This window comes from Thamnophis sirtalis, unplaced genomic scaffold (genome assembly GCF_051295495.1).
Source record: "Thamnophis sirtalis isolate CommonGarterSnake01/CBP01778 unplaced genomic scaffold, rThaSir2_p1.2 scaffold_13, whole genome shotgun sequence".
Classification (NCBI taxonomy): domain Eukaryota; kingdom Metazoa; phylum Chordata; class Lepidosauria; order Squamata; family Natricidae; genus Thamnophis; species Thamnophis sirtalis.
In genome coordinates, this window is record NW_028261393.1 from 16,903,075 (window position 1) to 16,926,818 (window position 23,744).

The window sequence follows — 23,744 nt, forward strand, 5'->3', positions numbered from 1 at the left end:
GCCAAATCATCGATCAACTCAACAGCTGCATGCACAAATGTAAAGCTTCATTAGAGGTAAACTAGGTTCATTGCATTATCTGAGATAGCGTATTGTACAACACAGGATATCTAGTTGGTTTATGCTGCTATGCCCAGGAAGGCCATAAAATGGCTTAATAAACCGGGCTAATTATTTAGTGTGAACCCATGATGCTATCGAATCAGATAGAAAAAGATAAGAGAGCAATGGAATTATTCAGCGAGAACAGCCAAAATTTGGGGCTTGGAGGAGACCCAAGAGAGTTTAAGGCTATTTATATTATCTTCTTACCTTGGAATGCAACAAAAATAACTATTTATTCAATTTAACCTGGGGGGGGGGGATCAGTTTTGTGTATTTGTTAAAAGTACTGGACCAAAAATGTTAAGTTCCTGGATATCAGGGAGTAAATTTGGGCCACTCATGTTTTCTTTAAACAGAATAGAATAGAATTCTTTATTGGCCAAGTGTGATTGGACAGACAAGGAATTTGTGTTTGGTGCATATGCTCTCAATGTACATAAGGAGAATAAAATACATTCATCAAGAATAAAAAGATACAACACTTAATGATAGTCAAGGTTCCTAATAAGCTATCAAATCAGACGTAAACAAATAAAACAATATAAATTGAAAGATACAAGCAACATGGTTATAGTCATAAGTGGGAAGAGATAGATACTAGGAAGGAAGATTAATAATAATAATAATAATAATAATAATAATAATAATAATAATAATAATAATAATAATAATAATAATAATAATAATAATAATAATAATAATAATACAGTCTTAGTAAATTATTGACAGTGTTGTGGGAATTAGTTGTTAAGCAAAGTGATGGCATTCAGGGGAAAAAACCTGTCCCTGTGTCTAGTTGTTCTGGTGTGCAGTGCCCTATTGCTGTCATAAAAAAACAACAACTCCACACTGTGCTGTGTGAAATTACCAAAGGAAAAACAAACTGTCCATTTAATATATAAATACTGTAATAGAGCAATGGGGGAGGGATAAGAAATTAAAAGCCCGCAGTCTGTGCCTACAGCTGTGTGATGATGGGGAGAGCTTCCCAGAAACTTCCCCATCCCTTTGGAGTCTGAAAAAGGGGCAGGGAGAATGCCTAGGGCTTCCTCCCTTGGGGCCCAACGGGCAAAGCCACAATCCGGAGGGGTGTGTCTCTCAGTTGCACAACTACTGAAGAAGAGACAACCACACTTCTCAGCTGTTACACAGGAAGGGACTGGAGCCAAGTCAAGGGGAGCTGCTTGGCAATTGGTATGAAAAACGCTGAATATTTCCTTCTTTACTATGACTGTTACTATTGGCTCTTAAGCCTACACATAAATGGGGGGGGGGGGTTGTAGGAAAGACACCTGCCTGCTACTCTTTAATATCCTTTTTTCCAAGCATCCAAAAAGTAACAGATGATGGGCGAAACATAGGGAGTCCTCCACCACGATTGAGCCCAACATTTCTGTTGCTAAGTGAGACGTTTGTTAAGAGAGTTTTGCCCCACTTTACGACCTTTTTTGCTACAGTTGTTAAGCGAATCGCTGCAGTTGATAAGCTAGTAACTCGGTTGTTAAGCGAATCTGGCTTCTCCATTGACTTTGCTTGTCAGAAGGTCACAAAAGAGGAACACGCGATCTTGGAACATAGCAACGGTCATAAATATAAACCAGTTGCCAAGTGTATGAAATTTGATCACGTGATCATGGGGATGCCTCAAAGGTTGCAACTGTGAAAAATGATCATGTCACTTTTTTCAATGCTGTTGTAACTTGTCATTAAATGAACTGTTGTAAGCCGAGGACTGCCTATATTATCCAAGTTAATATAAAGAGACAGTGCCTAACAATGGGTGAAACTCACTTTTCTTATTTCCACCAAGTGCTGCTTGGATGCACAAGTTTACAATCAAGGAGAGGTGATAGATACTTCATTAGCAGTTCTTCCTACTTCTATAGTAAAATATAAAACTTAAGGATAAGAATGCTTTAAAAAAAAACAGCAAGATACCCAACATTCTTAAGATCAATTGCATATTTCATAATTGAAATGACAAGTGGGCCGGGCTTCCTTTAAAAGCACTAATTAAAGGACCTCAATTAAGTTATGTATCTGGTTGCATCATTGCTTGAAAGCTTCCCTCTGAAATTGAGCTGACGCAGCAGTTTAAATGGATACGGACTGCCTCAGGAGCAAATGTTTAAACATCACTGAATTTCCCCTTTATTTATTTAATTTATATGTCACCCTGTCTCACTACGTGAAGCGATTCCAGGTGGCTTACAAAAAGGTGGGTGGAAAAAAATTGAAACAAAATCAAGGAGGATGAAATAAAATGCATTATCTGGGCTTGCACAATCGTATCACACGGTATGTGATATGGTGCTGAAGAAGACTCCTGTGAGTCCCTTTGGACTGCAAGGCGATCCAACTGGTCAGTCCTAGAGGAGATCAACCCTGACTGCTCTTTAGAAGGCCAGATCCTGAAGAGGAAACTCAAAGACTTTGGCCACCTAATGAGAAGGAAGGACTCACTGGAGAAGAGCCTCATGCTGGGAAAGATGGAGGACAAAAGAAGAAGGGGACAGCAGAGAATGAGGTGGCTGGGTGGAGTCACCAAAGCAGTCAGAATGAGCTTAAATGGACTCCAGGGGACGATAGAGGACAGGAGGAACGTTGTCCATTGGGTTGCAATAGGTTGGACACGACTTTGCAACTAACAACAATCACACTGTAGTGTAAACTCATTGCAGGGCCATTACACACCACACATTAAGCAATGAGCAAGTAAGCAAAGTGGAAACTAGCTGCACTCAAGCACGGAGCGCAGGATTCGTTGTGAACAACCTCAAACTACGCCACCTACGTTCCTACCTAAGCATAGTACACAAAATTATTTGCTGTATAAAGTCCTACCTGTCAACGACTACTTCAACTTCAACCTCAATAATACACGGGGCAAACAACAGATACAAACTCAAAGTAAACCGCTCCAAACTCGATTGGAGAAAAGACGACTTCAGCAAGGAGAGTGGTCAACGCCTCGAACCCTCGACCTGGTTCCGTTGTCAGTTCCTCAAACCCCCATATCTTTAACCTTAAACTGTCTACTGTGGACCTCACCCCATTCCTAAGAGGTCCCTAAAGGGGGAGTGCCTAAGCGCACCAGCGTGCCTACAGTCCCTGTCCTACTGTCCCCATTGATAGGTACTCATTTTATGCGTTCATGGCCATGTTATGTTTATTTATATCCATCTATTTGTACTAATCTCATGTGATTATGTCCATGTCTATACTAATACCTGTTACCTTGCACATGTTGACAAATAAATAAATAAACAAATAAATAAATAAATAAATAAATAAATAAAAATACATGCATAAAACCAAAAGCCCTTTCGGGGAGCATGTGCCCTACACGAGCCAAGCAAATCGGTCGCCCAAGGGCAGAGGCAGACGTGAAGGTTTATAAATGTTGTCTTTTAGAGCGCGCACACACGCCCCTCGGTCCGCGCGTGTCGGACATGTCCGTGCATGCAGGAACCCAGCAATCGCCCAATAACGCCGACCTACCCAAAGAGGAACTTCTTCCAGCGTCTTCCAGCAACTAAACTGTTCGCTACACCGCTAGGTAGGATCACCCCAACATCGACCGACCGAGATCCAGCCTGCTTCCCGCAGGCACAAGAGCCGACTTTGATTCGGGATCGGGCCTGGGTGGGAGGGGGCGACAGTTTGTTTTTTTTAATCTCGCGGGGAAGATGGATCAAGAGGTGCGGGGTTTTTGCTGCGGGGCAGAACTGGAGGAAGAAAGATTCTAGTCCCTAAGAAAGTGAAATGTAAAGAGCCCCGATGCTTCGTGGAGGGAAATAGGAGCGGATGGAAGGGGGGGGGGGAATAATCCTCATCCTCAGGGAGATCCGGGTGGCTGGCTTAGTCTAAACCAGGGGTCTTCAAACTTGGCAACTTTAAGACTTGTGGACTGGAGAATTCTGGGAGTTGAAGTCCAGAAGTCTTAAAGTTGCTAAGTTTGGGGACCCCTGGTCTAAACCTTTGCAAGCCAACCGCTGACAGTTGAGTCCTTTGCCACTCTGAGCAATGGGAAGGAAGATCTCCACGCTCGCTCCGTGAGGATCCGCTTCTCCCCACCCCCGAGTTGGATCCCTGCACCGACCGCCTGTTTGCATCCCCAGCCTTTTCACCACCACCCAAGCCCCCACCTTTCTCCACCCCAAACCCCCCTCCGCTTGTTTTTCCTGCTCCCCATTCTCCGGCTGATGCAACTACATTCTGATACATGTTCTTCGAAAGGACTCCAGCGCTACCAGCACCACCACCACCACCGCCCCTTTACGCAATTTTGCAGCAACAACTGGAGCGCACGCCCCCGCCCTCGCCCCTTCCCCCGAAAATGGCAAAGAACGCGGCGGGACACACACACACACACACACACACACACATTAGAGAGGGAGAGAAAGACTCGGATCGCTTAGCAAAAAGAAAGAAAGAAAAAAGAAAAGACGAAAAGGTCGAGATCGGGAGATGGCAGCGCGCATCTCTCTCTCTCTCTCTGACTTGATTACCTTCTTACGCCTCAAAGTTTCGCAGCCTTCGCAGGGCAAATAGCCTTCGACTCCGGCAGGGTCGCAACTCTCCGAATCGGCGACGATCATGGTGTCCGTTTAACGCGATCGGAGGTGAAGGCGAGGGACAGAGGAAAAAACAGCAGCGGTCGGTCGGTCGCCTTCCGTCGTCCCTTCTCTTCCCCCAAACTGCTCCGGCGTAATTGAGGAAGGTCCCTCGGAGGAGAGGGGGGGGGATGTCCAGCGTCGGCAGCCGACAGAACGTCCGAAAGTTGCAACGTTCTAGAACGTCCAGGTGCATCGGGGTTCTAGAACGCTCAGGGCGGCTGTCGGGCGGGCCGGAGTCAAACTAACTCGGGTCGGAAGGCGCCTGCGAAAGCGGCATCGGTGGTGGCGGGGAAGAGCCCAAGCGCTCCGAGGCGTCCCGCCGGCCGCTTCTTTCATACTGTCGAGAAGCGGCAGGGAGGCGCTAAGATCATTCCGAAGAAGACTTGGACACCCACCCCGCAGCCAATCGCATCGGAGCAAGGCGCGGTTCTTTCTACAGTTAGGCGCCGCCCCTCCGACTTTCTGCACCAATGAGGAGGAAGGCGGCGCGCTTGGCGTCATGGGAAATGTAGTTCCCGTCCTGATTGTTTATCTCTTTAAGGGCTGTTTCTGCAGCGGGGGTTCACGTGTACCCTGAATGCTGGTGCGGAGGGAATGGGTGGAGGTGGGGCAGTGGTGGGAATCACAAATGTTCAACAATCCAATGAATAAATAAAATACAATCCAACTTTTGTATTACGTCTATTCAAAGGCTCTAACAATCTGGTTATAAATTCAACACATTTCTTATGCCACCGAAATATCTTCATAAAATTTTTGGAACAGGAGTGAAATCTACATCCGTTCGTTGTGTATTAAGCATATTGAATCTCATTCAGCTGGCAAAATGTATCAGAAAGAGATGTGGCCCGATTAATTCTGCAAGCAGTCTTGCATACTTAAACCACCAGGGGGGCATGTGCTGGACAAACTCATCAAAGATCAAAGAAAACAATTACGTGGAGCAAATGTTTCGACTCCTACCCTCAAAACGACCCTATAGGGCTCTGCACACCAGAACAACTAGACACAAGGACAGTTTTGCCCTGAATGCCATCACTCTGCTAAACCACTAATTCCCACAACATTGTTAAATAATTTACTAAGATTGTATTATTTCTATTCTTCTCTTTCTTACCAGTACCTATCTCTTCCCACTTATGACTATAACCATGTTGTGTGTAGCTTTACGATTTATATTGTTTTATTTGTTTCCTAGTATAATTTGATAGCTTATTAGTAACATATGACTATCACTAAGTGTTGCATCTTATGATTCTTGATGAATGCATTCTATTTTATTTTTCTTTATGTACACTGAGAGCTTATGCACCAAAGACAAATACCTTGTGTGTCCAATCATACTTGGCCAATAAAGAATTCTATTCTATTCTATTTTTATAAAATGAAAGAAACATGTCTAGGATTATGCTGTTACTCCCATAAACTAGAAGAGATATGGCAACACTATCATAAATACACAAGGAAGAATCTCACTGCACAATGTATTTGTTCTGGGGCAGGGGAAAAAAAAACAAAAAGATTTCTTGCAGTGATCCAAGTTATTGACACATGCAAGAAGAATCTGGCATCTGTACGTCATTTGTGCCAAGTTTAAAATCTGGTCAACAGATATTAAAATGTCATTTGAAGCAAAAGGCATCCAAAAAGAACAAGGCTTAAATTTGCCAGTAAGCTGCCATTAAGTTACCTTTAAAAAAATAACATTAGTTGCCTAATGAGTACAAACTTACCTGTGTTTAAAAGGCAAGCCTTGCTAACTTTGATAGGATTTGCCTGTAATAAATGCATATTATTACATTGCATGCTGATCTAAGATTGTAATAGACCTTAGTATACTATATTGAAGAATTTAATTGCCAATCTTCAAGATTTGAGGAGAAACATACACTTTCAAGGCGTCTGCTATAAGATTCAAAATTTAAATGCAGAATAATATAGAAAAAGTTCATTATGGCTATATTCAGTTAATACGCCAACCCACAGTTAATCTAAACATAGTTTGCTCAATAATTAGTCTGGATTTGCACAGCAATAGATTAATCACAGACTGGGTGCTTGATAAGGTTGAGCTTTGTTTGGCAATTTGTGGTTTGGCGCACTGTGTGAACAGCCTTGTTCTTAATACAGAATCAGCCTAAACCACAAAAAATGCCATTATGGGAAAAGGCTAATATTTATTCCAGAAAAGACCACACAAACCCATGATTGTGGTTTTCACTTTTTGCTTGGATGACATTGTTTCACAAATCAATTTAACAACTGCAGGTAAGGACGACTATTCTGTCCCTGCTGCACATGCCATGGTGACCTTTAGCTAGCTAGGTAAAGGTATAGGTTCCCCTTGCACATATGTGCTAGTCATTCCCGACTCTAGGGGGCAGTGCTCATCTCAGTTTCTAAGCACAAGAGCCAGCGCTGTCCGAAGACGTCTCCGTGGTCATGTGGTTGGAATGACTAAACACTGAAGGTGCATGGAATGCTGTTACCTTCCCACCAAAGGTGGTCCCTATTTTTCTACTTGCAGTTTTACATGCTTTTGAACTGCTAGGTTGGCGGAAACTGAGACAAGTAACGGGAGCTCATTCTGTTACACGACACTAGGGATTCGAACTGCCAAACTGCTGACCTTTCTGATCAACAAGCTCAGTGTCTTAGCCACTGAGCCACCATGCTAGCTAGACTCCATCATAATTACCGTGGAAAAATAAGTGGCCATTTCTGGCTTAATATCAAGGGCCAAGTTGAATTGGATGCTCACTACATTGGCTGCTGACTTGCTCTGAATGGAAAATGCTGCCCTATACTTTAAAACCTACAAAGTGTGGTATCATTGGGTTTGAAGATCTGATTTCATCGTACAGGAAGCCTATGTCACGTACTGGGATTTTTCTCTGTAACATTTCCACCCTTGAAAATATAGCTGGCAGTGAAGAAACGGGGCCTTTTTGGTAATTTACATATTAACAGAGTTGGAAGGGATCTTGTAGGTAATGTAGTCCAAGCCCCCTGACCCAAGGAGATCCTACACCATTTCTGACAGATGGCACTCCAGTCTCTTCTTTAAAGCCTCCAGTGATGAAGCTCCCACAACTTCCAAAGGCAACTTCTGTTCCATTGGTTGATTGATCTCAGTGTCAAAACATTTCTCATTTCAAGGTTGAATATCTTCATTGGAAGATTCCATCCATTATTCCTTGCCTGGCCTTCAGGTGCTTTGGAAAATATCTTGCCACCCCCCTCTGTGGCAGCCCCTGCAAATATTGGAACCCTGCTATCATGTCTTCCCTGGTCCTTCTCTTCACTAGACTAGCCATGTCCAGTTCCTGCAACCGTTCATCGTATGTTTTAGCCTCCAGTCCCCTAATCCTCTTGGTTGCTCTTGTCTGCACTTTTTGTAGAGTCCCAACATCTTTTTAATGCTCATCACATTCAGTGAATTCTCTCAATTCTCTCTCCCCCTCTTTTTTAATAGAATGCCAGTATCCATCCATCCTTCCTTCCTTCCTTCCTTCCTTCCTTCCATTTTATTTGTCAGAGAGGGAGTTCACACGTCTCATTTTCTGTCTTAATTTTTTTTCCTTTACTTTGCAGCATTTGGGTCGTAGCTGCTTTTATTATGTAAACTGTTTTGAAGGACACCAGTGGCAGACATTGTTTGACAGGGGAAATAAAAATAAACCTAAATGTCCAAGCTTTAAATTGTACAACTTGATCTTAAGTGGAGGGATGCAAGACTGCATCCTGCTGAAATTCAGAGTGGCTCGTAATGGTCTATGGTCCCACGTCCATCTACTATGTTTTGTCAAAAATAAGACAGGGTCTTATTTTCTTTTGATCCCTGAAATAAGCACTGCCTTATTTTCAAGGGGGGGTCTTATTATTTTTGAGGTGCAGGAGGCAGCAGTGTGGTGACCTCATGGCTGCTGTTCTGTTGCACTGCTGTGGCAGCAAGATGCAAGGCTGCTCTTTTTTGTGGCGGCCATTAGCGTGACAGAAGGAGCATGGTGGCTAGGGTTGCGGGAGCGGCTATTAGGTAAGGGCCTGTGGGGTGCGTGGGGCATGTTCCCCCTCCCTTTCCCTCCTCTGGCCTTGCCTCCTCACCTCGTGTTGTTTGAGCAAGCAACCAGAGGAAATGGCGGTACTGGCTGCGCATGCATTTACATATTTTTGGGGAGGGCTTATTTTAGCCCATGCACTCAAAAACCTGATTGGGCGGATTATCCGGGGAGGTCTTATTTTCGGAGAAACACAGTACTTAGGTAAACTGAGTAGGATAGGCTCCTAATTAATTACATAGTAGAATGGCAGTTTTATTCAGCCGAGGTGCAGTTCAGTAGACTCTTTCTTAGCAATCAGCATTTCCTAAACTAAGGTACTTACTTCTGAGTAAGCATGCAAAGGAACTGAATTGAACTGAATTGTAACAGCCTGAACTGTAACTCACTCTCTGCTACCGCTATCGCTCTACACATGGACTTAATAATCTTCCCATATTGCTTTGCTATGACTCAACTGTGAATAGGGATGTTTTGCGAGTGACAAACAAAATAGGTGTCTCTTCTTCCGTTCCGTTTCTGAGATATGATAAAGAAACAAACACAGACAGATGATAGGTGTATATGTTGGGACAGTCTTGTCTGTGGAATGTGCAAAACAAGTGCAGTGGGGCAAAATCCCACGGAGGGATAAAGGATATGTAGAGAGAGGTCAAAGTTGCTTTTCTTCGAATAATATTTGTTCATGGGGAGTACTAATTCCAGCTCATAAATTTTGTCTTCAAGATAGGGAATGCTTAAAAACCCACATTTCTGCAATCCCAGGAAACAAGTAATCACCTTATAAACAAGTTTTGTTCTTGACATCTATCATTGTTTATGAATCACAGTTTGGCTTTATGAAGGTTCTCCAAGGAGAAGGACAAGTTTCATGGTCTTCAGTTCCAGTTCTTGTGAATAAATTGAGGATAAGAGACGAGCAGCTTTAAAAAGAAAAGGTGGAATTAATTCATATTCCTATTATAATCATTCTAAGGTCCTGTAGGAATGGACACATTCTACATAGGCTGCCTGAAATAAAATTTAAGATAAAAGTTTGGTTAATCTTTTTATGTAGGGAATACCACAGCTGAATGTCACAGAAAAGGCTCAGGAGATTGGGACAATCTATTAAATGGTTTACAGGAGGAAAAAAGATCCTGTATTTATTTTATTTCCATCTAGTCTGAAAAACATCTGGGTGAGTAATAAGATAAAACAACACAGTACAAAAAAAAATGTAAAAGATGTAACAATGCACAAATAACAATGAAGAGCCAAAAGCTCCCTCAGTCAAGATAGTCTTAACTTTTTGGTAATATTCAGGCAGGATTGTCCCAACTGTATTTTCAGGAATACACTGGCAACAAAAGTGCGTAAAGTCAAGGTTATGGTTTTTCCAATTGCAATGTATGGCTGTTGGACCATAGGAAAGGCATAGTGCCAAAGAATGGAGGCCTTTGAACTCTGGTGCTGGAGAAGACTCCTGGGAGTCCCGTGGACTGCAAGGTGATCAAACCGGTCAGTCCTAGAGGAGATCAACCTTGACTGCTCTTTAGAAGGCCAGATCCTGAAGAGGAAACTCAAATACTTTGGCCACCTAATGAGAAGGAAGGAATCCTTGGAGAAGAGCCTCATGCTGGGAACAATTGAGGGCAAAAGAAGGGGACGACAGAGAAATGAGGTGGCTGGAGGAAGTCACTGAAGCAGCAGGCATGAGCTTGAATGGACTCCAGAGGATGGTAGAGGACAGGAAGGCCTGGAGGAACGTCGTCCATGGGGTCGTGATGGGTCGGACACAACTTTGCAACTAACAACAACATTTTCAGGCAGCATATTATATAGAGGAGATGGCCCTGACAAGTCCATACTCCATGAACCTCATAAGGAGACTTTTACAAGTCTTTTGTAAGTAAGTGGCTGAGGCCTAGCAGTAGTTGGTATATCTTGGAGCTGTATTTTATTGATTTGGAAGTTTACTGGAATTAGCAATTTAGCATCTCAACAATTGGGATTACAGGTAGTCCTCGCTTTGCAACCTCAATGGAGCCCAACATTTCTGTTGCTAAGCCTTTTGTTATGTGAGTTTTGCCCCATTTTCGACCATTTTTGCCACAGTTGTTAAGTGAATCACCACAGTTGTTAAGCTAGTAATATGGTTTTTAAGTGAATCTGGCTTCCCCATTGACTGTCAGAAAATCACAAAATGTGATCACATGACCTCAGGATACTGCAACCATCATAAATATGAACCAAGCATCTGAATTTTGATCCCATGACCATGGGGATACTGCAACCGTTGTAAATGTGAAAAATAGTCATGTCACTTTTTTAAATGACATAACTTTGAACGGTCACTAAATGAACTGTTGAAGGGCAAGGACTACCTTATATGCTATGCTGGTGTGGTATTGAAGATTTCTTCCTAATGTTTCGGAACTGAATTTCATTGAGAAACCCACATTTTGCACTACTGTATTATGAAGCTAATCCATCAATTCTGGACTTAAAGATAAAGGTTCCCCTCGCACGTAAGTGCTAGTCGTTCCTGACTCTAGGGGGAGGTGCTCATCTCCGTTTCAAAGTCGAAGAGCCAGCGCTGTCTGAAGACATCTCCGTGGTTATGTGGCCAGCATGACTAAATGCCAAAAGTGCATGGAGCACTGTTACCTTCCCACCAAAGGTGGTTCCTATTTTTCTACTTGCATTTTTTACATGCTTTCGAACTGCTAGGTTGGCAAAAGCTGGGAAAAGTAACGGGAGCTCACTCTGTTACGTGGCGCTAGGGATTTGAACCGTCAAACTGCCCACCTTCTGATCAGCATTTTAGCCACTGAACCACTGCATCCCATTATTCTGGACTTAACAGTGGTTAAAAAACATGTTTTGCTAGTTAAACGTCACTTTAATATTTGCTGGGTTTTCTCTTCTACCTCCCCACTTTTTAACTTTCTAATCTAATGAGGTTTTGTTAACTCAAAAACTTCAGTCAGTTTAAATATATTATTTATCAATGGCAACCTTGGATTAAGGTTCTCCCCACCCCCCTGAAATATAACTGGATTGGCAAGATTAAACAAAATGCAATCATCTGCTTTTATTAGCTCGTGACTCATCAGATTGAAACTCTCCTGAAGAAAAGAGATGTTTGGATATTTGCAGATCGATAAAAAAGGTAATTTGTGAGCTGTTAAAACAAATTTAATTCCAAGAAGGTACAGATAAGTATAGTCGGGCATTTCTAGTGAGATTAAGAAATCAATCGTCTTTTTTTAAAAAACAAAAAAGGCACAAAGAAGCCATAATAGAGAAGTTATGTTTAATTTTTTTACCATCTGTACTCAAGGAGGATGTGTTTTAAATCAAAAGACGTGCAATGTGGGAATTACCTAATTTCCAAGATTGATCCTCTCTCATCCCACCCTTTAGTAATTAATAGAAGATGCTGGAGCATTTTGGCTGGGGTATTCAGCGGAGAATGGGGCACCGAAGCCAACTGTTGGGATGGAATGGTTAGTGTGACCTTGGCTAAACAGGGGCTGATCCTAGTTAATACTTGGATGGGGGAGTTGGGGGTTATTCACAAAAAACAGGGCTGTAAGTTAAGACTAAAAAGATGAGAATGCCTCCTTCTCCTCCTCCTTCTTCTCAGGCAGTTTTTGTGAAATAAAAAGTGAACATAGAGGACTGTAGTTGACTGTCTTGTTAGAATACTGCAAAGTCAAAGCCACATATTTCAGTGGGACAAAATTCCAATATGTAGGGCTTTCATCTACAGGTTGACACAACCAAGAGGGCATCGAATAAAACAAATTTTTTTTGGGGTAATATCTTGTGGCCATTTGGAATTGTGCATGAGTTATGGAAACTCTTAAGTGGGAGTGTGTATTGGCCAGGCTGCTATTTCTTGAGAGATCCAAGAAAAATTTCCCAGAAGTGTGTAAATTACACACATCTCTGCAACCAGTGCAGAACTCTTTTGTCTCTTTCCAAAATAAGGGTGGGTGTAACTGTGCCATTCTGATTCCAGAAAATCACGGTTAGAAGCAGCAGCAATAAAACACTACTAAGCTTGGCTTTTGCCTTTCTCAGCTATTCTGACAGGGTTACTGTATGTCTGGACTGCTAAATCCCAGATGGCCATCAGATGGCCACCAAGAACGGGAATTTGCTCTATCTCTTTGGTGCCATCTTATGGTTATGTGGATTGTTGCAGTTTTGATGCCGTTCACCCTATTTTAGCTTGCGCTTCCTTTCAGCAGGAGAAAAGGATTTTTAACTGGGGCACCTCGCCCTGATAACAAGTTCTGCTTTTTGATTGTTAAGAGCTTCATGCAACACAGTCCATAAAGCAGAAGCTGTAACTAGTATTTCAATGCCTTTTTTTTTTTGCTTTGCCCAGCAACAGCCTTTCTCTCTCTATATGAATCAAGCCAGTCTGCCAATTAGAGCAACGTATCTCTGTGTCTTGCCTTCCTGCTTTGCAGCAGAGCCAATGAGTGATCAGTTGGAAGCAGAGGAGGGGCAGAGGAAGACCCAAAGTCTATGGAGAAAGGTGGTTTTTCCTCCAATCTGGGCAAATCACACTGCAAAGGGGTAGTGGTGTGTGCGTTTGGGCACAAAGAAAGGGGCAGGAGAAGGGGTTTATGGTTTAGCTGAAGCTGGCTTGTCCCAATGCACCTGGAATTGTTACTGTAATAGCAAGGACAGAAGAAAATGCTCCCTTCCCTCTCTCACACACACACATCTAAGAGCTATTTTTAACCACAGTTCACGATTGCTCAACAGTGGCTCAATAAGGATTTACCAACATAGCTGGAAAAAGAACTTGTTGAACCAGTTGCTGTTGTTGTGAACTGTCTCAGGGAGATATTGTTGAGGAAGGTTGAATTGTTGAGGGGGGAAGGAGGAAATGAGGTCTTCTTGCACCAGACAGATTATGGACTAGGTATTGTAGGAAGTTAGCAGCCACCCCTCTCCTAGAAGAGTGAAATATCCTAGGAAATATTAAAAAGGCAGAATATTGTTTCCCTGGATGAGAAAAGGAGAAACATGTTTTTAAAGACAAAATAGTTTCCTGCAGCTCCCTGCTCCTCCTTTCAGCTCCAGGGTGATGGGATTAAGACATGGCCTTCAGGATATGATAGGATTAACCGTCTACCCATCTCACCACATGGCACCTGGGGAGATTACATCACCTAGCAAGGCTCAACCAAGCCTGGGACTCAGGACACCCTATAGAGTTGCCCCTGCATGGCCCCATGGGAGTCTGACAATTGATCAGAATACAAGCTCAAATTCAAAAGTCCAGAGAGGGCATAAAACCAGGGCACTCTCAGCACTCTCTACCCTTCTCCCAGGACCTCAAACCACGTGGTCCTGTCCATCATCAATAAACCTTCTTTCCAACCAACTTCCATGAATTCAGTGTCTTTTCCCCCACTTGGAACTGAACCCAGACAGACATTTCTGCCAACAGTATTTATCCTGACCATAGTGCTTTAGTGAGTTTTCTAGTGGGATCTTTTATCCTTTTGATTTGGATGCAAACACATGGATGTACACAAACACACAGGAGGCAAGGGATAGCCAGCCCTGTCTGATCTTGAAAAAGTGAAGCAAGATTGGAGCCAATTTCAACTTGAATGGAAGTCAACAAAAGAATTCCAAGGCTAGAAGTTGAAAAATATATCAAAAGGAACCATGGAAAATCACTTCCATATAATTGTCAAGAAACTACATGGAGGTACCCATAAGTTATTAGGTGCCAAGTTCAACTTGACAGGTTTCACCTGATACAGAGTAGAGTAGAGTAGAGTAGGGTAGGGTAGAGTAGAGTAGAATTCTTTATTGGCCAAGTGTAATCGGACACACAAGGAATTTGTCTTCGGTGCATAAGCTCTCAGTGTACATAAAAGATATGTGATGAATCATGATCATAGTCATCATAAATACATTCATCATGAATCATAAGATACATCACTATACTAATAGGATGTATAGGATATTCAAGAGATGGATGTGTATGTACACACACACATATAAACATATAGAAGCATACAGAGACTGCAAACACCTTGGAAGAGCCAAACAAGGGTTTATCAGGGTAATTATCAGAGACCATTTGAGAATGGAAACTCTTAACCACAAGCTCTCCAGAACCTGAAGCAGATGCCAACACAATGGCTTCTAATTAGCGTGCATTATGCTTAGCCATAGTCTTTTTGGTTTTGACTCTGAACAGAGTCAAGCTATTTCTCACTATTTTCCATAATCTCTCACACCAGCTCCTTTATTTGGTAAACCATGGGTACCACATCTTGATATAGGAATCAAGAAAGAGGAACAGTAACTTTATAAGGCAGCCTTTCTTGACCAGAAGTATAAAGGATGTTCGGCAGCTCCCATAATCTTCAGCCAGCCTGTTCAAGTCACAACAGCTTCCTCTAGGTTAGTATCCTCCAGGGGGACTGCAAGTCCCATCATGCAATTAGTAATACCCACCCATCATGCTCACAAGACTCTACACTGGGGAAGACTGTTTAGCAAACCATTTTCAGAAACCAATCCAAAATTAAAGAGTTGAATATACACCGATGAGCACGCCAATTTGTTTGCACAGACGTTATGTTGGTAGTACATTATCATACATATTCCTTTCTTTTAAAGTGTAGTTGATTGAATTTTAGCTGCCCAGCTGCACAAAAGCTTACTGTTGTTGTAAGCTTTTGTCACAGTTCTTCCACTACCTACCACACACTGCATATGTGAATCAAGTTTAAAAAGAGACATCACCTCACAGAACTGGCCCGTTGTAAATATCAGCTTCTTAGAAGTTAAACGCCCTGCATCTAAAATGGAAAGGAATGATGTGATTTCCACATCCATCTTGCTCATTCAAGTAAACAGGCATCTGATACAGGCCCTTCTATCTTGTCCTGGCCTCTGCTTCCAGGGTCAGCCTGCTCTGTACGATGGATATATGTGTCTGCAGGAGACTGGTCCTTTCTAAGGATCTGCTATCAAACTCACACACACGTGCACACACACATACACAAGCTAACCTTTGGCTAGGAAGTTTGGGAGTTGAAGTCCATACATCTTAAAGATGCCAGTATCTAATTTTTGAATATTCGTCATAATTTGCTTCTGAAAATTCTGTACAAGGAGCTAAATTTTGGAGAATGGGCATTTCTTTTACTACACTCTCTTGCAGTTTTTTTTTTTAAATTAACACAGCAACTTGGGTTGTTGAACCTTAAAGGGAGAGTATAAATAATGAACATAAAATGAGCAAATAACATTTTAAAAAATGTTAGAAGGGGAATATCCAAAGTATTAATTGCCAACTGTTTTTTGAGTGTCAAATAAAGGTAGGTGAAATACACTCAATTATGTCATACGATGATACCATGTATTGGTAGTTCATACAGCTGCCTTAGTTAGGAAAAAAAGGGGGTGAATTCACAAGATGCTTTTGATCTGCTTACTCAAACTATTCAAGTTTTGTATTCACACCACCGTCCAAATAGACAGGATTTGCACAACACACTAAGCCACAAATAATTCTAACCAAGCTTAGCTTCTGCAAAACAGCTGCTAGATCTATAACTCAGCTTTAAGTAGCTGAACATATTGCATGGACTCAGCTACGGAATAGTTGCTATTTTCTGCTCTACACGGAAATACTACAGGAGAAATTTCCAAGCCTGGCTCTGGACTCATCTAAAATAAACGAGGGTGGGGGAAAATATACTTAATTTCTTTTTGCAATTGTCTTCATCGATTTCCTTATCAATTCATCATGTTCTGCACTGAGAATTCTTGGCTCGGTCATGCAAACAGAAAAACTAGAACAGGCCATATCTTAAAAATGTGAGAGCTTTCCTTTGAAAAAAATACTTCTACGAGTGCTGGTAATGAATACGTGTGGCATATGAGCAATGCTTAATGAAGTGTGCATCTATAGATGTTATTCTATATAATCTTGCTGTAGTCCAAGAACATCTGTTTTTTTTATCATTTCGGTTCCAAGCTCTCACTTGAAGCAAGAACCTGCTTCAGGGTTGTGCTGACCTAGGGGGTCAGGGTGGGCATAGCCTGCTCAACATCACTCATGTGAAAAGAAGGACATGGGGAGACATGATAGCAGTGTTCCAATATCTTGGGTTTCCACAGAGAAGAGGGAGTCAAACTATTCTCCAAAGCACCTGAGGGCATAACAAGAAGCAATAGGTAGAAACTAATCAAGGAGAGAAGCAACTTAGAACTGAGGAGAAATTTCCTGACAGTTAGAACAATTAATCAGTGGAACAGCTTGCCTCCAGAAGTTGTGAATGCTCCAACACTGGAAGTCTTTAAGAAGATGTTGAATAGCCATTTGCCTGAAGTGGTATAGGGTTTCCTGCCTAGACAGGGGGTTGGACTAGAAGACCTCCAAGGTCCCTTCCAACTCTGCTGTTGTATTGTATGTCAGGGGCTCCTGTGGTGGCCTGAGTGCTCTGCCAGTGGAAACTGGCTCCTGAGCTCCGGTTTCACTGGCAGAAGCACCGTGGGCCAGTCCTTCGCTATTTCCAGGGTGGCCTTGTGGGCCAGATCTAAGCACGGGCTGGATCTGGACCTCAGGCTTTGAGTTTGACACTGGTGTTCTAAATAGTTTGCTACTTTGGAACCATTTCTTTACATTCAAGCTAGACTACAAGGTTAACATCAATTAGGATCCACAAATGAAAATGTTGTTTTAGGATTTACTGTATTTTTAGGACTATAAGGTACACCGGAGTATAAGATGCACCAAGGTTTTGAAGAGGCAAATTAAAAAAAAGTTTTTATACTCTGCAAACTTCCCCAAAACGTCCCGTATTTTGTGAAAAAAGAGCCCCCTTTTTTAAAAAAAAGGCATGGATAGCTTTTAAGAAGCTTATAGAGTGCTCCTGGGGGCTGGGCAAAATTGAGCAAAAAATGTTCCATTTTTCGCTCATTTCTGCCCTCCTCAGCCCCCAGGAGCTCTCTGACTCTATAAGGGTATGCATGACCATTTTGGTGAAGGGGGCGGGGTTTTGGGAGGTAAAAAAGGCTGTATTCTGTGTATAAGACACACCCAGATTTTCAGTCTTTTTTGAGGAAAGGTGCATCTTATACTCTGAAAAATACGGTAATACATTTTGTTATTTCTGTTCTCTTTAACCTGTATACCATTGGCTTATTGCAATCTTAAGCACCATACCCATCTCTTTGAAAGGACAATGTTTGGACTCATTAGTGGGAGAAGCATTTTATGCAGTTCCAACACGAGAGCTTCTGAGGAACGTCAGACCATTTTAAGAAAGACCCGAGGGATGGGGAACAGAAATCAGTACCCTGGTGTCCATTGCTTCTTCTTGGCTCTTTCCTTTGATCTCACAGGATGACCTGCTTCACAGAGCTTGAAAAGCCAAGTCAAGACCTCAGAATTGGGCAGAATGGTCACACTCTAGAATTTCTTTCTCTTTTAATGACTCTATAATCCCTTGCATCTGGGTGGAATTGAGACCATTGAATGGAGCTGAGCATTTACTGGCCAGATGCCCTTCCTGATGCCTATGCAGAGTTCCCAGCATATTTTCTCTTTGCACACACAGAAATATCTGTTGCTGCCCTAGGACTGAACTCACAGCCTCCCGATTGTGAGGCCAGGGCTTCACTTCTAAGCCATCATGCTGCTTCGTCACATTATAGTATTAAGGGGCACTGTATTCCTTTAATAATTACCCCCTTATGCTTTTTAATCTTCTGGATGACTCTCACATTTACCATTTCTTTGTAACAGGACAAGTCAGCTACCAGACAGTACAGTTGGAAGCGTATCCAGTAGACAGCTATTAACATGCATGCCATCCTTTCCCAATGAGCTCACTGCCCTAATTCTGCTATAGCAGGGGACAGACTGCAAAGCCAAGCAATAACAAAAACCCAGCTCTTGCAACCCATCCTGTCACTTGAAGAAAGAGCCAGGGAGCTGCCAGCTGTGTGACAGGTGAAGAGGGGTATACCTTAGGTCAGGCATGATGGGAACTGTAAATTTATTGGTTCAGAACTTATGGAGATGAAGGAAGACAACCAGGAAGATTTCCCTGCCCCTACTAAATAAGCAGCACTTCTTTGATCCAATTCCTGGGCCCTGAAGATGTTAAGTAGAATAGCAATTACCACCAATTGATTATATACACATTTTCTTTTGTAAATAAATAAAAGTTCCAAATAAATTTGGTTGAACCTGACTACTTTGTTGAATACTACTATGATTAGAACAGAATAGCAGAATAAACAAACAACTCTGTTTAATTAACATTAAGCAAGCATAAAATGGGCTTTAAAAAGTTACTGGATTTTACGTTAATTCATGTGAGTTTAATTAGGCATAGTTTTTCAAACAATTGGCACCAGCTAAAGAAGCTTTAATCATTAACGATGCTCTTCTGCACAAGATTAAAAGAGGATTTAAGTCAGGGCAATATTTTCTGCTTTCATTATTTGGTAAAACAGCTTAAAATGTCTTTTCCTCTAAAATTCTATGTTATTCCAAGCATCCCAATTTATTACCTACTTTTATATCATATTTGGCAAGTTTTCTTCAGTTACATACAGTGAAAAACAGATTAGGTTGACCACAGAATATTAATAAAAGCATGAGAGAGGCTTAGACGTACCCAATTTGGAATATTATTTTGTTGCTATGGAATTAAAATGAAAAGTGATTACATATTAAAATAATAATTAAAGGATAAATACATTCTCCCTCTGGATTTGATTAAAGTGATACTGTTTCACCTGAATACAAAAGCATTAATTATCTACTGTCTCAAAATCCTCAAATATTATTTTAGAAGTCTGGAAAAGTAGAATCTATTAATAGTGCCTGATATTTTCTTATTCTCCAATTATTCTCTTCTCAACTATGAGGATAAATTTACTCAGCACAAGGAATGGGGATTTTATAGAGCTGAAGATTATGCTGTTATGTTGAATATACTTTGCAAAAGGATTGGTCACAAGTTTTAAATTGGCTACAAATAATCCAAGTTAAGTCATTCTACAAGCTCTTTAAATCTCATCAATTAAGACCATTAATATTTGAACAATGATGTACATCAACTTTATTTAATGCCAAAAGAATTTTGTCAGTGATAAAAACATTTGTTAAAAATGTTATATTTTCTTGAAAGTCTTTAAAAAACCTCTGAGACACTGATGTGAAGTCCAATGAAGCTTGTGCAAATTCTTCGCAATATGGAATTCCTTTTAAATCTACTTCAACATTAAAAAGTGAGGAAAAAGAGAATTGATCATGGAAGTAATCCATAAATGGCACAATATTCCATTTATGTATTTATATTTTGGACAGTGTTAGTGACGAAATTATAATTTTAGTAACAACAAAATGAAAACAACCTGAAGGAATTGTGAAAACAAATAAGCATCCAACATTTCATTATGAATTCTAATTTTGATTTTTTAATCCACATTTTCTTAAGCATATAAGAAATGATTCTTCCTTTGTTTTCACAAAATACTGGAAGGCTAAACTACATCTTTCAGAGGTATTTAAACATTATCAATTGTTCTTGCTAAAAAAAAGTAACCAAAGAACAAGTTTAAAAAACCTTACAATGAAAGATACATTATATTCAAAGGTTGTCATTTGTTAGCTATATTAACTATTGCCATCATCTGTAAAATGTTATGAACTGTTGGAAATAACTAAAGTGTTGGCATTTCTCCTTAAAATTATGCTTTAAAATCCTATTTTTCCATTTCATTCTATTTTTAAAAAATTATCTTCGTTTGTGAGAATAGAGCTCCTTAATTCTAACACATCAATCATTTCCACTAACTTTTCACAGAAAGATTTCATGGGCCCATTTAAGAAACAAAAAGCAAACCCAAACCACCAAAACAAATGTCATAAACCTTACCTGCCCTTTCCTGCATTTAGGATGCCCCATGTATGCCATTGCACTTGATATGAAGAAAGAACAGGTATAAACAGGTAAGGATGTCCTTAAGTTGAGACACCTGAGTGCTACAATGTAGCCTTCTTGGCAACAACACAGAAGTGAGCTCCTGCTTCAGGGATGTATTTTAACTTCCCAGTCTAGTCTGCACACACCTGGGAAGTTGTGTGGTGGTCTGCCATCAAATTCCCATTAAGCTACACCTCTGCCTAGGTTTTCTGACCTCAACCAAAGTAGCCTGTTTATTCACTTGTGCAGGAAAAAATAATTGTTACTATTAAACTATAATAGCAACAGCACTGAGACTTATATACCACTTCACAGTGCTTAGCCCCATCTAAGCAGTTTACAGAGTCAGCCTATTGCCCCCAACAATTTGGGCCTCATTTTACCCATCTTGGAAGGATGGAAGGGTGAGTCAACCTTGAGCGTGATGAGATTTGAACTGCCAAATTGCAGGTAGCCGGCAGTCAGCAGAAATAGCCTGCAGTAGTGCACTCTAGCCACTGTACCACTGTGGCTCATAATCAGTCTAGGAATATATAATTTCTTTTTGATGTCCCCCACAATCTGCCACATCAAACATCACACCTTTTTCTTCAGCACTGAGTTGGTGAAGGGTGGGATCAGTTACTCATCTGTTGGGGACCTCCTGAAGGAGTAAGGCAATGAGGGTATGGATTTCCCTAAGGGACTGTCATTTTGTGTCCTTTATCAAAGGTGCAGCTATCTGCTTAATTCATGAAACATCACTCTGGGCATGGGGGTGTGGTGGGAAGAATGCTGATCAGGAAATGTCATCTTCCAAACTGAGAGGCCTTTTCAACTATAGCGCAGGTAGAAAACAATTCAGTCTATTAAAATCCCCAGAAACTTTTAAAGCAATAACAACAGTTACAGAGATAGGCAAAGAAGATTTAAGAGGGTGCACCAAACAATAAATCCTAATCATGAAGAAAAAAGTGTTTAATTTGCTACAGACAGTGAATTCAACCCTAGCACCAAAGCTTTTTGTGTGTCATGAGGACAGCAATGCCTAAACCAGGCCCAAGTTCAGCGAGAAAGAAAATAAAGCTTATTTTGTCTGGACCACTCCAAAAGCCATACACAAAATATCCAAAACAAAAAGTTGCTGTAAGATTCTCCCTTCCCCCAGATGCATATTTTAGCATGTTTTTGTACAAATCAAATTAATACATTCCAGAAAGAACAGCATCACGGCAAAGCATCACTTTAATGCATGATTGAACTGTCACAACAAAGGGGGGGGGGGCACCTAAATTATTCCAGAAATATTATTCTCTTAATTGGGTGGGATGGGGAAAAGATTGCTGAAAACCCCCCCTACTTAAATCTCTATGAATGAATTCTTTCTAAAAATATATATATTAAGTATAAAAATTAGGTTCTATTTAGTATGTTCTTTCTTAGGCAATGGGTTCTTGCCAAAAAGAGCAAAGATGAAAAAATAAATAACCTAAAGTACAGCGTCAATTTCTGCATGCTTCCCCGTTCAAGGTTGTCTTCCTTTTTTTAAAGAGATAGGCATCAGAAAATCAACAGCAGCACAGGTTTCTTCCCTTATTTATATATAAAAAGGTGATTAATTCATCTCAAATTGCTGTGTGAGGCATTTTTGTTTTTTGGCAATGATTTTCTTCATCCTCCCCCCCCTCCTCCCCAATTCAATCAGCCTGGAGCAAACTGAAAACAAACTAGCAGCTTCTCAATGCTTTTGAACACTTACCATTTCCCAGAAAATTCAGCGAAGGACCATAGCTAAAAAACTCATTGGATTCTTTTCATCTCTACCTTTACAGGCATCAAGAGTTCTCACTCAGCACTTAAAGCTGTCTCATTTTCTTGCAAGCCACATAAACCTGACTTGAGGGTGTCTTTTTTTTAAAAATAGATCAAGATTTCAGAAACTCTTTGTCCTCTAGTTTCAGCATTTCCCCCAATTCCTTTAATTCTGCTGCCAAGGCAGTCAAAATGATTGTTTTGCTTTTCTTCAGAAAAAACTGCATAGATGTACACTTGTTACTAATTCACCTCGTGTACCTGGAAAGTAATTTTAGCCTACTTCTGATTCCTGATATCACTCCAAACGGAAGGAGCTGTTGAACCAGCCTAAACAGCTGTGCTACCTAAAGGAGCATAAAAACATGAGCAAACACCAATTCATAACTGCTGGGCCTCCACATGAGTATATTCAACTATTCTGCCAAGAAACTCTTGAATTTTTAGAAGCTGGAGAGAGAATTGCTGATTGAAACTCCGTTCTCCATTTACAAACCTGTGAGAAAAAGTCTCACGCTGTCCTTAAAAATTGAGGGGTAGACACATCCCCCAATAGGCAGAATTTTCATTTTAAAAATGCTTTTACATTTTTTTTAAAAATTGGTTCTCTTGTCTAGTAAAGGGTCCAATTGGCAAGGAGGCCCTCTTGCTTCATCAATCCCAAGGCAGTGATGGTAAAAATGGTTGGAGAGGAACATCTGAGCTAAAAAGGGCTTGTTCTTGAGCTTGGAGGACAGGAGGACCAAGCCTCCCAATCATTCTCATCACTGTACTATGACAGGAGGAAGAGATCTTATAGACCAGCACTGGGGCACTCTATTAAATAGCCAATCTCAAAGGATTCTGTCATGTGCACAGGAGTAGCAATCCATGTGTGGTTCTGGAACCACGGGGCTTTAAACTCCAGACATCTTAGGGCAAGAGATCTGATGAATTCAAGGGGAAGTTATTGTTCCTGATTTCTCTGATTTTTTGCCCTTGGATAAAGCTGCAGCCTGTTTCAGGAGCTCTCGGTTCTTGGCCTGCAGGGAGAAAGGAAGAGAGGTGTGTATAAAATGTGCATTTCAGCATGCTAAACCATGGCTAACTACCCTGGAATAAGTCAAAATGACTGGATTTGCTTACTGCTAATCTGTTATTTTAACACTGCTATGGTCTCTTGAATCAAACCTGATTTCTGGTGAATGAAG

The 23,744-nt window shown here is 41.1% G+C and overlaps 2 protein-coding genes across 4 annotated transcripts in view; both read right to left on the reverse strand.

Moving 5' to 3' along the window:
- SESN2 (sestrin 2) overlaps positions 1 to 5,056 on the reverse strand; it is a 47,811-nt gene extending 42,755 nt beyond the window's left edge. For both annotated transcript variants that reach the window (XM_087727864.1, XM_087727863.1), the window contains exon 1: positions 4,617 to 5,056. In XM_087727864.1, the coding sequence (XP_087583990.1) occupies positions 4,617 to 4,706 (90 nt within the window). In that variant the 5' untranslated portion in view covers positions 4,707 to 5,056. The remainder of the gene's footprint in view (positions 1 to 4,616) is intronic.
- Positions 5,057 to 19,872: 14,816 nt separating this feature from the next.
- FAM76A (family with sequence similarity 76 member A) overlaps positions 19,873 to 23,744 on the reverse strand; it is a 30,780-nt gene continuing 26,908 nt past the window's right edge. For both annotated transcript variants that reach the window (XM_014074802.2, XM_087727830.1), the window contains exon 9: positions 19,873 to 23,576. In XM_014074802.2, coding sequence (XP_013930277.1) covers positions 23,490 to 23,576 — 87 coding nt within the window. In that variant the 3' untranslated portion in view covers positions 19,873 to 23,489. The remainder of the gene's footprint in view (positions 23,577 to 23,744) is intronic.